Source organism: Triticum urartu, chromosome 2A (genome assembly GCF_056163025.1).
Source record: "Triticum urartu cultivar PI428250 chromosome 2A, HENAU_Tu73, whole genome shotgun sequence".
Classification (NCBI taxonomy): Eukaryota; Viridiplantae; Streptophyta; class Magnoliopsida; order Poales; family Poaceae; genus Triticum; species Triticum urartu.
Window position 1 is genome coordinate 671859957 of NC_141874.1, and position 14264 is coordinate 671874220.

Genomic DNA, 14264 nt, shown 5'->3' on the forward strand with positions numbered 1-14264 from the left:
CTAACATTTTTTGAAAAAGAGAACGTTTTTAAAAAGGAAAACAAAAAAGAAAAAGAAACAACAAACAAAAAAGAAAAGAAAAACGAAACAGAAAAAAAATGAAAAATAAAAAAAAACGATTCAGGAGCCTTCTAGAAGGCTTCCAAAACCAGAAAAAACCGGCTGGGAATCCTCAGAAGGTTACCAAAACCAGAACGTGAAAGATTGAAGTGATGGGCCGGCCGAAATCGCTGGCTCAGGTCGCTCGTACGTGCGTTCGCTCGACAGTTTGACGCAGAGAGCGTCATATAGGAAATTCCCTGTTGGACGGCGTGCTCTAATACTGCCGGTCAAATGTTGACTTTAAAAAAATAGAAACAAATAAATTTATTTGCATAACAATAATAAAATCGTGATTTAAAAATGTTCGTAGATTTGAAAGAAGCTCACAAACTTCCAAATTTTCATCAAATTGGAAAAAAGTTAATTGAATTTTAAAAGACATTTATCAGATTTGAAAACATTCTTCGGGTTTGAAAAATTAATCAAATTTGAAAAAACTTCATTGAAAAATGAAAAAGTTCATCAATTTTGAAAAAAAATCTTCAATTTTCAAAAAAATTCATCGTAAAACCAAAAATTTGACGAATTTATTTTTTTTCCATCGAGTAAGGAAGAAGGAAAAAAAAAGAAGATAAAAAAAAGGAAAGAAGAAAATGGAAAAGGGGAAGGAGAAGAAGAAACGATAAAAAGGAGTAACTTATCAGATCTTGTTGAGTGGTGCGGTGGTCAGTGTGTCCCTCAATGTGGGACATGGGCGGATCGATTCCCTCCTAGAGTGTGCTTTTTTGCGTTCTTAAAATAGATAAACAAAGGGAAGCTGGGCCGGCCCAGCGCGGAGGGGTTGTGTTCTCCCGTTTGCAAAATGTATGCTAACGGTTGCCTAAAGCGCCAAATAGGAAGTGCCCATATACATAAAGTGCGAAGAAGGAAGCCCTATTATTGGGCCCATGTATGCAGATGGCACACACAACCATCCTCGAATGCAAAGGTCCAACTGAGAAGCAATCAAAGGCTGCGGAACATCAACTCGATCACGCGCGTACCCCGGGAGCTCCTAACTGCCGCTCTTTGCTGCAGATTGTTGGCCGCACGCACAGGTGGATATTCGACTAGGTCGGGCCAAGCTAGCGACCAAACGTGCTAGTACCATTTATGCTAGCGTGCCTTTCTGAATATTCTGCTCCAAGAAATCCTTAAGAAACAAAATCGGCGAGATCCGAAAAAAAAAGATTGCAAAATTCCATAAAACATATTGGTGAAGGATCGAACACAAACCTCTCGCTAGGGAACCGCGTCCATAACCACCGTAGTAACTCAGGTTATGTGTCAAAAATGGCGCCAAGGTGCATATGAACAATAATAGGCGGCAGATTAAAACTTTAAAAAAATCAAGCGTGATTCAAAAAAAAGGAAAAACTTTTTGAAACACCAACATTAGTTTGGGAAAGTACAAATTTAGAAACAAAATATGAACAAAAATGAACACGAGAACATTTTTCTAAATTATGAACTAAGTTTTGTAAAACTAAAAGTTTTTTCAAAAACAATAAAAAAAATAAAATATTTTTCAAACCTCAAGCATTTTTTGAATTGGTGAACTAATTTTGAAAACATGAACATTTTCTGAATTTGTGAACAAATTTAGAAAACTGTAGCATTCTTTGAACAAATGAACAAATTTGAAAAAGGAACATTTTTTAAATTCCCAAACACTTTGAATTTGAGAACGAGATGTAAACATGCAAAAAAAATTTAAATTTGTGAACAAATTTTGAAAAATGAATATTTATTGAATATGTGAAATTTTTTTGAAAAGGAAAATATTTTTTCAATTTGTAGATAAAATTTAAAACAGGAACATTATTTGAAATTCCCAAAAAATTACCCATTTGTGAAAAAATGAAACATGTGAACCTTTTTGAAATTTGAACAAATTTTGGAAATGGGAACTTTTTTTTGAAACAAAATATTGTTTGGTTTGTAAAAAAGTTTAAAATGCTGAATTTTTGAACTTTTTTGTAAGCATGAACATTTTTCGAAATTTTGATCAAAATTTTAAAATAACAAACATATTTTTAATTTTTAGAACAAATTTCAAAATGGAGGAGAATTCTGAAAATCCCCAACAAATTTGAAACACGAATAAATTTTGAATACGTGAACAAAAATGTGAAAAGAAGGCACCGTCTTCAACGTCCGACAGTACGGCGAAGAGAAGGCCAGAGGGACCCAAACGGAGGTTGTAGTTCCTGGGGTCAGAGAAGCGGGAGGAGAGCAAGCCTCTGCTGCAGCAAGCACGCTGATTGTGCCCACCAGCGCCCATATGAGGACGACGCTGCCGATGGAGGCTGCCGTTGGCCAAACAAGAGTGAGACGATGGCAGACATCTTGGTCTTGCCTCCGAGAGGAGTAGTGTTGATATGTAAAGAAGGAAGAGGGAGGTAGAGGGGGATGCAAGTGTTGGTGAGGAGAGTGATGCGGTTCTGCACTGCTTCTGTATCGATTTATATATCCGATATGGTACAATGGATCCATGTGTCGTCAACCTCGGTTCCGGCAAGCAAGGTTTTTAATTTCGGACCTCATCGAAATATGCAAAATTTTGAAAATTTCACATATTTAGGAAATTATTTCAGATTTTGACATTTCAAATTTCACTTAATTTTAATGAATTCTAACATAATATAAATTTATTTTGACCGTGTCGAAATTTCAGGGTTAAAAATATGTTGGAACCCACTGAAATATGTGAAATTTCGTTGAAATTTTTAACCCTGCCGTCAGGTTCATCGTCGTGGACTTCTTGAATGGCATGAAATTCAACAAGGACTAGAACGAGATGGATCCCGTCAAGGAATTTGCCCTCTTCACCGGTATGGATGTAGCATTCAGCGACGGCAAAGGCAATGGCAAGAATGGAAGCAACGTCAAAGGCAAAGACAATGGCCACTGCAATAGTGGCATCGAAGGCTCCGACAACGATAATGGCAACTGCAGTAGGTCTGGCAACGAGAATGGCAGCAATGGCGGCAAATAGAAAGGGTTGATGCGTGGCCTTCGTATGTTGAAGCACAATCACCGTCGTTACATGTTTAGCAACCAACAGAGGATGTATGCGTGCATGCATTCATTCTGGGACTTAATTTGCTATCAGACTAGTGTTGACGACTTTTGCATCTATCCATCTTATGGTATGATGAAAAATATGCTGTAAATTCTAACTCCCTGGTGTTATCAGATTTGCCATCAAATAGTTATTTTTAACTGTTGTGCTATCGGCTTAGCTGAAGATGAATCCAACCCAGGTAGAAAGGAACTTTTAACTTGGTTGATCAACAAATTTTAGATGTTGATTTAATTTCCAGAGTTTGGTGATGAACGAAAACAGCAGTTTGGTTAAGTACAAACTCTTCATCTTTAAGTCACTGACAATGTTGTAATTGAAAATAAAAATTCAGAAACATAGAGCGGGTATGACATTGCTGATCAACTACACTTGCAACTAAAAATAAAAATCATTCTTTTCATTTCAGGTATGAGTATGAGAGTGGTAACGGAATGCATGTTCTAATGTTTTTGAATACATGCTTAGTTTTGACTTTTGACTTTAAGCGTCACAACCTGTAAACTCATCATATTTTATATTTGTCTAAATAGATGTAGCAGCAGAAAATACCTGAAACTGAAACTAATCTACTCAGCAGTTCAACTTGTTTTCTGACCATTCAAAAGAAACAAGAAGGAAGAAAGCAAGGGGCATAATTTGCACCACTCTAGACTCTAGTGTTAGGTCAACTCCCTTTGAGACATTCATCCTGTGGCATGATGAAAACGTACTGTAAATCGTCCCTCCCTTCTTCTTTTTTTAGCTAGACTAGACTGGAGAAAAGGCTCAAGCAAAAGTTGTTGTGTCTGCACCCAACACGTGTAGGCTAGTAGTACAAGTGCATGCACCAAATTTGGCATGTATGGAGCTCCAATGGCTCATGGCCTCACAATCACATCACCCCAGGTCGACTCTCAACCATCGATCGCCTATTCCTATATATATATATATGAGGACAGATGATAATGCAGCTCTAGCTAGCATCTCGATCAACACCGGCGCCCATCAACTAGCTAGCTAGAAGAGTAGAAATCGACAAGAAGATTGATCGATGGCCGTCACCCTAGTCATGGTGGTGGTGGTGCTGGTGATGGTAGCCACATCATCCATGCCGGTGGCGAGGGGGGAAGATCTAGAGAAGGATGATGCCTCCACCAGCTGCCCGGGCGAGTACTCCAAGCTCTGTGGCAAGGACCCCGCGTGCACCGCCATGGTCGAGACGGCCTGCCGCACCGATGCCGGCAGCGTCGAGTCCATCAAGGGCATGTTCGCCGAGCTCGCAAAGGTCGGCGGAGACAGCAAGGGTTTTGCTTTCACGGAATGGCCGTGGGGGCACGTGGCCCTCTGCGCCGCTGTCAACGAGCATGGGGCCTGCCCCGGCAACAGGACGGTCCAAGAATTTGCTGGCCAGCACTGCATAAACGACCTCAGCGTGACATGCCTGGACCCTATCTGCCACGACGGTGCTCGCATCGAGTGCTACCGTACAGCCTCGAGATTTTGCTACATCAAGGCCACCCCCGCCGATAAGAAAGCCATAGAGGAAAACTTGAAATGCTTCGAGGGCTGTTGCGCGCAGAAGAAGAAGAGTGAAGAGTGCCGTAAAGAATGCATCCTCAACAAGAAATGAAAATGCACACAATTATTATTACCAAAGAAAGAACCTACCAAGGCTTCCTTTGGTTCATATAGGATGTAGGAATATCATAGAAATAGAAACATCATAGACAGTGAGATGGCATGTATCTCAAAAATAGATTCTCTTCATTTTATTCACATGATAGGGATTTTTTTTCATCGAGGCTGTTAGAGTTGCGTCGAATATTATTGTACAAGGTAGATTACAGTTGGATTTATAGTTGTATTGTGTTTAGATAGGATATGGAGTTGTGTCTAAGTAGGACACTTATATCCTATACCTCTTATATATGAGAGAGTAGACATACGATATATCCTATGCCAACATAATAGTACGGGTAAGCGGAGGAGCCAGCGGCGTGTGCCGGCACCCGGGAGACAGGGTGCTGTATTGTAGTGGCGTCATGGGGAGGAGCACCCATAGTCAGGCCCCGAAGATGTAGCCATATCGGTGAACCTCGTTAACAAATGACGATGTCGTGCTCGTGTGATTGCTTGGTCATCGGATGATGGACGGTGGCCTCGGATTAATATTCTAACAGAGGCTAGGTTAATGTTTTTATCCTTGGAAGTGTACATAGAAATATGAATATATTACTACAAATGAAAGGGCTCTAAAGAAAATTTTCCAACAAAATTCCTATCCTTTAGGCCAGAGGTGGCTCTAGTCGGACGAAATTCGTTGTGATATATCTTGAGGTTTGACTTGGTACAGGTCGTTGGCCATGCTAGAGATGCGCATCAAAAAGTCGACCCTTCACTTTAAGGCTATACGGTGTCAAAACTCTATGTGAGCACTAGCTCTGTTGGAAATACTCAAGTCCTTGAAGGCATTCTGGCACTGTGATATCAGACCTTAGCTGCATGTGGAAATGTTCGACGCCATTTTGGCCGATTTTTGTTATGAAATATAAAAAACATGGTGTCAATATGTATGTGCAAGAATGAATATGACCAAGAATAATATGTTGATATTCATCGGAGAGGGTCATCAAGACCACAGAGCAGTGATTATTTATGTCCACACATACTTGATCTAATTAACCTGATTACCTAGCACCTAGTTTGTACGTAGGCATGCAAAGAGTTATGCATGGGCACATCTCACATACAAGTTATGATTACGATGGAAATCCTATGCGTGCATGTAGATAGCTCGTTGAACGTGACGAGTTAGTTGGCTTGACTATCCACGAAAGCTGATCAGGCCAGGTCCCTACGTGTCAGCCATGACCGTGTCCGCGTGTAGGTCTAGCTGCTGCAATGCACCACAGGGGATAAGCTTCAGAGGAGATAATGCATCCTTATCTTGTCATCTCTCCACGAGATCAGGAGCGCCGGTTCAACAACTCTGGAGCGAGACTTATCCCTTCTGGCCACACACCTGCCTATATAAGAAGCAGCCACCACGAGTCCAGGGGGACCCCCGGGGGGGACGCGCCCACGGCGGCAGCGTCGAGCAGATGGACGGAGGAGCCTGTAGAGGAGCCCCCACTGCGCCCTCGGTGATGAAAAAAAGAAGCCAAAAGGCCACGCCAGGGAGGACCATGCGCTCGGATGACGCGCCGGCGTCCACTGCACCGTAGACGTGCTGCGACCACGACGACGACGACGCACGCCCGCCGGCAAGCCCGGCGGAGCCTTCTTCCATGCTCGCTGCCGCACACTCCATCAACCCAAGCAAGCACACGCACGCGATGCCAAGACTCAAGACTAACCGTGCACATTGATTCATCTATCTATTCTTCTTTTATCTTCTTCGTCATGCAGATCGAAGATTCAAAGATCGACAGCCAAGTGAGCACTCGACCAAGAAAGAGGCGGCACCCAGGAAAGCATGCGCCCATGGTGGCAGCCGACGGCGCCCTCGCGCAAGCAGGCCACATGTAGATGAAGCAGCGGCGATAGCTACGACCCACACGAGAAGGGCGCTCACACCGGCGGCAATGCCCCGGCCGGCCGGGGACGACGCTGATCGTGTCTGCGAGGCTAGGAAGTTGCGCCGCCGGTGGTGGCGCACACCTGGCCATTTTGTGTTATGTCCAAGTCGTATGGTGCTCTTCTTTTTCTGCCCATATGATACGTATGTTTCTTTTCTCTCTTGATGCCCAGGCGCCATGGAGACCCACACACAAGGACTCGAACGGGGCGAACACACTCGGCCGTCAGGCTGTCCACACACGCGCCGCCGCAGGGCTGCGCACGGGGAGGCGCACACAGATGGGCTGGCTGCCAGGCCGCCCTCATGCACGCAGCTGCCGACGGCAGGCTACACACCGGAGAGGGGCACAGCCACACACGCGGCCATCAGGCTGCTCACGCGCACACACGCACGCGTAGACGCCGCCGCCCTGCACATCCACGCATTGCCAGAGAGGGGAGAACCCACGCACACAAACATCCAGCACACGCACCTCCAACATCCATCCATTCACCAGCGCCCACATCCATCCACCACACATCTACGCGGCCACGCAGCCGGCAGAAGACCATATCGCATTGACGGGCCAACGCAACCGGGCAAGAACACCCGCGCCAGCGACATGGACACCAAGCTCACGTTCCTGAAGGGTGAGATTTTGATCTAATACATCTATTTTCTTCTGCCTCCTTCCCTCCAGCATGCATGCGCTACGCGGAGAGTACGTGCCGGTCACTGGAGACGACACTCGTGTGATCCCGTCGCCGCCGCCGGAGATGACTGCACCGACACCGTCGGAGATCGTCTACACCAAGCCTTTCATTTTCAGGTGTCATGTTCTTGGCTGGAGATGACTCGGGAGCTGCCGGAGCTCGCCAACGACGCAGCCCAACCGCTAGCCCTGACGCTGTTCTAACATGGCAGTCTACAGGTCCCCGGCGAACAGGTTACGATGCACAGGTCAAAACGAACAGGTCACCGGTGCACAGGTCCATGGCGTTCCAATCGCGGTGCACAGGTTTGGTGTCTTGCTTCCTGGATGAGACGGCGGGGCAGAGCCGGAGCTCGGTGATGACGCGGCCTGGGACTCGCTTCCCCCTTGATGGCGTACAGATCTTTGGTCAAACCAAAGTTTGCAACGACACAGTACAAGACCGGTCCCTCCTTTGAGAGGTGCACCTACCGTGGCGAACAGGTCCATGGCGTTCCGATCGCGGTGCACAGGTTTGGTTTCTTGCTTCCCGGATGTGACGGCGGGGCGGAGCCGGAGCTCGATGATGACGCGGCCCGGAACTCGCTCCCCCCTTCACGGCGTACAGATCTTTGGTCGAACCAAAGTTTGCAGCAACATAATACAAGACCGGTCCCTCCTTTGAGAGGTGCAACTACCGTGGCGAACAGGTCCATGGCGTTCCGATCGCGGTGCACAGGTTTGGTTTCTTGCTTCCCGGATGTAACGGCGGGGCGGAGCCGGAGCTCGGTGATGACGCGGCCCGGGACTCGCTCCCCCCTTCACGGCGTACAGATCTTTGGTCGAACCAAAGTTTGCAGCGACACAGTACAAGACCGGTCCCTCCTTCGAGAGGTGCACCTACCGTGGCGAACAGGTCCATGGCGTTCCGATCGCGGTGCACAGGTTTGGTGTCTTGCTTTCCGGATGTGACGGCAGGGCGGAGCCGGAGCTCGGTGATGACGCGGCCCGGGACTCGCTTCCCCCTTCACGGCGTACAGATCTTTGGTCGAACCAAAGTTTGCAGTGACACAGTACAAGACCGGTCACTCCTTCGAGAGGTGCACCTACTGTGGAGAACAGGTCCTTGGCGTACAGGTCCACGGCGTTGCCGGCGTACAGGTCACCCTTTGGGCTAGCACCAGCCAAGGCGACGCGGCCTCTACAACGCTACCTTTGTCTTGGTGAACCGCCAAATACTTGGCGTCTAGCAAAGACGAGGCGCCAACCACCCCAGCCACGCCATTGTGAGCGTGCGTCAGTTTTTACACTGATGCCGGCCTCCCACTACAAGAAATATGTCAACTTATGACCTTCTGTCAGTGACCCTCGAAGAATTGGTCATAAATTTATGACCATTTTAGACCAATTGGTCAAAAGCTGTTCAGGGGGCTCCAAACCCTAAACCATTGCGACCATTTTGGTCAGAAAGGTCGTAATTTCCTTACACGAAATAGTCACAAAGCAAACAGTGCTAGTCCGCTGCCTTATTTCTAGTTGTTAATGACCAATATAGATGGTCATAGCCTTGTAGATTGTGGTGGGTTGTGATGACTAGGCGCCATCTCATCAGTTTTGCCTATGTGTCATGTCCATGTGGCAGTTTTTGCCCTAGGTTGTGAAGCAACCTATATTTCTATCATTCCCAAAATTCCCAAAAAAATCTCATAAATTCTTTGGGGCATATCTTCATCAAATATGTAAAAATCCTTCCTTTCCTAGTTCAAAACTAATTCAACAATATTCATTTTCCTATTTTGTTCACAACAACACTTTATGAAGAAAGTGCTATTTATATATTCTTGATTGCCCTCGGAATTTTTGGGCACTCTTTCCTATCCAAATCATTACCGCATGACAAAATTCAGCTCCATTTGCCTAGCAAATCTTCCTCGGCAAATTTCCAAAGTTTTTGTCCACCTAGAAGCATTGTGAAGGAAGTACCTTTTTTATATCTCTAAATGACATGAAATTTATACAGCTCCTTCATATGCCCAAATTATCACCCTCCTCCAAATTGCAGCTCAGTTAAATCATCTATGTGAGCCCAGGTTCAATTTATATTTTATGGCCAAATTGGCACGTTGCAAAGCAAGTGTTATATAGACCCCTCCTATTACCCTTAAACTTTTCGGGCACTCTTCCATACCCAAATCATTGCTACATGATAATATTCAGCTCAATTTTCCTAGTAAATCTTTCTTGGGTAATTTCCAAAGTTTCTACCTCGAGAGAAGCTTTGTGAAGTAAGTACTAGCTAGGCTTACCCAAATGATCTGAAAATTTACCAGCGCTTGATCATACCTAAGTAACTTACCTACACCAATTTTGAGCTCATTTCATTCATCCAATCTCTCTCACTAGTTTTCCCAAGTTTTTGTCCATAGAAGAGCATTGTGAAGGAAGTACTACTTTGGCATGTCCAAATGGTATCAATTTTCTACAATGCTTTCCTATGCCCAAATAACCATCCTCCACAAAATTTCAGCTCACTCCATTCATTATTTTGAGCCCAGCTTCAACATTCATATTTTTGTCCAGCGTGGTACTTTGCAAAGCAAGTACCACCTAGGATCCTCCTTTTGAGCTAAAAATTTGTGAAGACATTCTCCTTAGTAGATTATCATCCTCAGCCAAAACTCACACCCATTTGCCATGTGCATTTCCCGTACCGCTAATCAAACACTTGGCTGCTAATTCATGTTTGAGCATCGATCGGTCTCCTCGTGAGAATCTTATGTTGTAATTTTCTTCCTAGCACCAACCTGGGGAGTGCCCAACCCACTAGACATGCCTAGGCCGCCCAGAACACATGGCAACATTACGGTCACGCGGTGACCACGCGACGGGCATGCGAGTTTATGCGCTCTAGAGTCGGGGCCCTCGGCCACCGCCCAAACCTCGACGTATCGCCACCAAACCATGTATTTATGATTAAATAGGTCCTTATGTAACTAGAAATGATTTTTGGAAAAAATAAATAGCAAACTATGAGGCAGCTGCAGTTCAAATTTGACCCGCTTCCAACTAAATCGGCGGAAATTTGTCTTTTTCACGAGAGGTGGATCAAAAAATTTTACACCCAACCATTTTGTCAATTGTGCATTAAATATGGCCTAGTATTTTATAAAAATGATTTGGTCCAGTTTTGCAACAATTATTTGGTAGTTCCTTCACAAAAAAACCTCCTTTCGAGCACTCGAAAAATGGAAAATTGTTTTTTCGTCCAACGAAAATGAAAACTTCCTTAGGCAACATTGTTTTCCATTCCAATATGCACCCTTGTGCACAATATGAGATCATTTGAACAAACTATGCCATGAATGTGGCCATAAGATTGATCATTTGGCTTGAAAGCCATGAATCTTCACACTTGATAGCTCATTTCTGAGAACACTTTTTTTAAAATAATTAATGTATTACAATTTTATTATTTTTCCTGGAAACTTGTTCACATATAATGACACAATGCGAAGGTTTTCCAATTTTTTGATTTTTTTTGAATTTTTTATGCCCGTTTCAAAATGCGGTCAAAACGACGAGCTTGACCGTTCCTAGCTAGTGGTTGAATATTGGAATTTTTTTGGTGTTTCTCTGATTAAATATATACTTATGTACCTAGAAATGATTTTTGGAAAAAATAAATAGCAAACTATGAGGCAGCTGCAGTTCAAATTTGACCCGCTTCCAACTGAATCGGCGGGAATTTGTCTTTTTCACCAGAGGTGGATCAAAACTTTTGACACCCAACCATTTTGTCAATTGTGCATTAAATATGTCCTAGTATTTTATAAAAATGATTTGGTACAATTTTGCAACAAATATATGGTAGGTCCTTCACAAAAAAACCTCATTTCGGGCACTCGAAAAATGGAAAATGAATTTTCTGTGCAAAGAAAATGAAAACTTCCTTAGGCAACATTGTTTGGAATTCCAAGATGCACCCTTGTGCACAATATGAGATCATTTGAACAAACTATGCCATGAATGTGGCCATAAGATTGATCATTTGGCTTGAAAGCCATGAATCTTCATGCATGATAGCTCATTTCTGTGAACACTTTTTTAAAATAATTTCCATATTACGAGTTTATTATTTTTTCTGGAAACTTGGTCACATATATTGACACAATGCGAAGGTTTTCCAATTTTTTGATTTTTTTGAATTTTTTATGCCCGTTTCAAAATGCGGTCAAAACGGCGGGCTTGACCGTTCCTAGCTAGTGGTTGAATCTTGGAATTTTTTGGTGTTTCTCTAATTAAATAGATACTTATGTACCTATAAATGATTATTGGAAAAAATAAAGAGCAAACTATGAGGCAGCTACAGTTCAAATTTGACCCGTTTCCTACTGAATCGACGACAATTTGTCTTTTTCACCAGAGATGGATCAAAACTTTTTTCACCCAACCATTTGGTTAATTGTGCATTATATATGTCCTAGTATTTTATAAAATTGATTTGGTCTATTTTTGCAACAATTATTTGGTAGGTCCTTCACAAAAAAGCTCCTTTTGGGCACTCGAAAAATGGAAAATGAATTTCCCGTGCAAAGAAAATGAAAACTTCCTTAGGCAACATTGTTTGGAATTCCAAGATGCACCCTTGTGCACAATATGAGATCATTTGAACAAACTATGCCATGAATGTGGCCATAAGATTGATCATTTGGCTTGAAAGCCATGAATCTTCATGCATGATAGCTCATTTCTGTGAACACTTTTTTAAAATAATTGCCATATTACAAGTTTATTATTTTTTCTGGAAACTTGGTCACATATATTGACACAATGCGAAGGTCTTCCAATTTTTTGATTTTTTTTGAATTTTTTATGCCCGTTTCAAAAAGCGGTCAAAACAGTGGGCTTGACCGTTCCTAGCTAATGATTGAATCTTGGAAAACTTTTGATGTTTCTCTGATTAAATAGATACTTATGTACCTAGAAAGGATTTTTGAAAAAAATAAAGCACAAACTATGTGGCAGCTGCAGTTCAAATTTGACCCGCTTCCAGCGGAATTGGCAGAAATTTGTCTTTTTCAGGAGAGGTGCATCAAAACTCTTGACACCCAACCATTTGGTCAATTTTACATTAAATATGGCCTAATACTTTATAAAAATTATTTGGCCCAATTTCACAACAAATATATGATAGGTTCTTCACAAAAAAACTCATTTTGGGCACTCAAAAAATGATTAAAAATAGATAGAAAGATCAGAAATACATACAAATTGGTGCTCATCCATAAAATATGGTCTAACTTGAGTGAAAATTTGTGTGATGCCATTTTGCAAAATAGTTTTGATAGTTACTTCACAAAATCCCTCAATTTTTAGTACTTAGAAACTATTGTAAATCACTGTTTTTTCGAACCAATCAAAACTCTTCCCACGGATCGATGACATGGTGCCCATCCATCCATCCATCCATATATCCGTCCCACATCCATCAATCCATCTATCTACAGAAAAAAAGAAAAAGAGATAACCCCCCGCAGCCCAAACCCTAGATCAGATCCATCCATCCCCTGCTCCCAATCTCCCCGCCGCCGCCGCCACCTCCTCCCCGTACCCGCCCCCTCCCGATCCAGTCCTCTCCCACCCACCCCTGACCTCGCCGTCCTCCCTCCCCTCCCCGCATCTCCCAGCCACCTCTTCGCCCGAGGAGATCGAGCGAGCGCCCGAGCGTGCCCGTCCTCGCAGCCTCCTCCCACGATTCCCCGCACCCGAGCCCCACGAGAGGAGCTCCTCCTGTGATTTTGCACGCCGCCGCCGGCGACCACCAGCCACAGCTTGCCGGAGCCAGCAGATGAGTGCCACCCTTCTTCCCGTGCTCTCTTTCTTCCTCCTTTTTCTCTCTCACACATCTCAATTTCTCTCTTTGTCTCAAATAGTGCACTCTGCCGCCATGGACGCTCGCGTCCCCGACCTTGCAGCATGCCGCCCCGATGCCAAGTCCCTCCTCGCCGTTCCTGTGCCGCCGAGCCGAAGCCTCGCCCAAGTCCAAGAGCTGCCGCCGTTTGCCTCCTCGCCATGGCCTCCCCTGCTTTGTCTGCTTCGCGGACAGAGCTGCGTCTCCGTCAACGTGTCCTCCTGCCGTCTCTGTTCGCTATCGGGCTCGATCGACTCCAGCAGCACCCCATGGTGACGCTTCGCTCCTCCTAGCCCCCGTCTCCTGTGCGTTTTGTTCCTGTAGTCGTCTTTCCGTTGCTCTAGTGATGCTGCAGCTGTATGCTTGTGGGAATTATGTTGTATGAGTACTGAATAGCTTAGATTGGTAGTGTCATCATCATGTGCTAGCTTAGTTCCATTTTGTGTTGCTTCATCCTGGCGGTTGTATCCGTGTGTCTGCCCATGTAATTAACTAGATAGTAGTTGTTTCATCGCTTCAAGTTTAGAGCCGGGGTGCTTTGTGCTCTTTTCTGTAAACAAAGAGTGGCATCTACTACACTAATAGTCTAGCACTACTTGCACCAAGATTCGGTGGTTTGATGTGGCCTGTAAGCTAAACTACTCCAAGTGGGCAGTACCTGTTTAATTAGATTAGCAGAAAATTCAGGCCCCTGAGATTTTGTTGCTCTTGTATAGTGTGAAATTCAGTAGATGAATCAGTAACAAACTCAGCCAGCATGAAGTTTGAATCAACACCGATGCTAGTGTTCTGCAATCATATATAGGTCTTTGAACTCGCAGACTGGAATATATATGGGGTGTTTGTGACTGCTTGCATGACAAGAATGTTACTAGTACATTTGTCATCAGTAGTGCTTTCATCATTTTATAGTTTACCACATGTGTTAAATGACCAAAGTTCATGGCTGGTTCTC

The 14264-nt window shown here is 44.1% G+C and overlaps 1 protein-coding gene and 1 pseudogene across 1 annotated transcript; both read left to right on the forward strand.

The window, feature by feature from the left end:
* The first annotated feature begins 4160 nt into the window (after positions 1-4160).
* On the forward strand, positions 4161-4968 carry LOC147986600 (uncharacterized). Its single transcript, XM_087540096.1, has one exon. The coding sequence runs from the start codon at positions 4200-4202 to the stop codon at positions 4776-4778; it is 579 nt and encodes a 192-aa protein (XP_087396222.1). The 5' UTR covers positions 4161-4199; the 3' UTR covers positions 4779-4968.
* Positions 4969-7408: 2440 nt separating this feature from the next.
* LOC147986601 (uncharacterized) lies at positions 7409-13585 on the forward strand (annotated as a pseudogene).
* Positions 13586-14264: the final 679 nt, after the last annotated feature.

Bases quoted from the DNA above. Each gene is read 5' to 3' on its own strand.
- LOC147986600 (XM_087540096.1), top strand. From the start codon at position 4,200: ATGGCCGTCACCCTAGTCATGGTGGTGGTGGTGCTGGTGATGGTAGCC.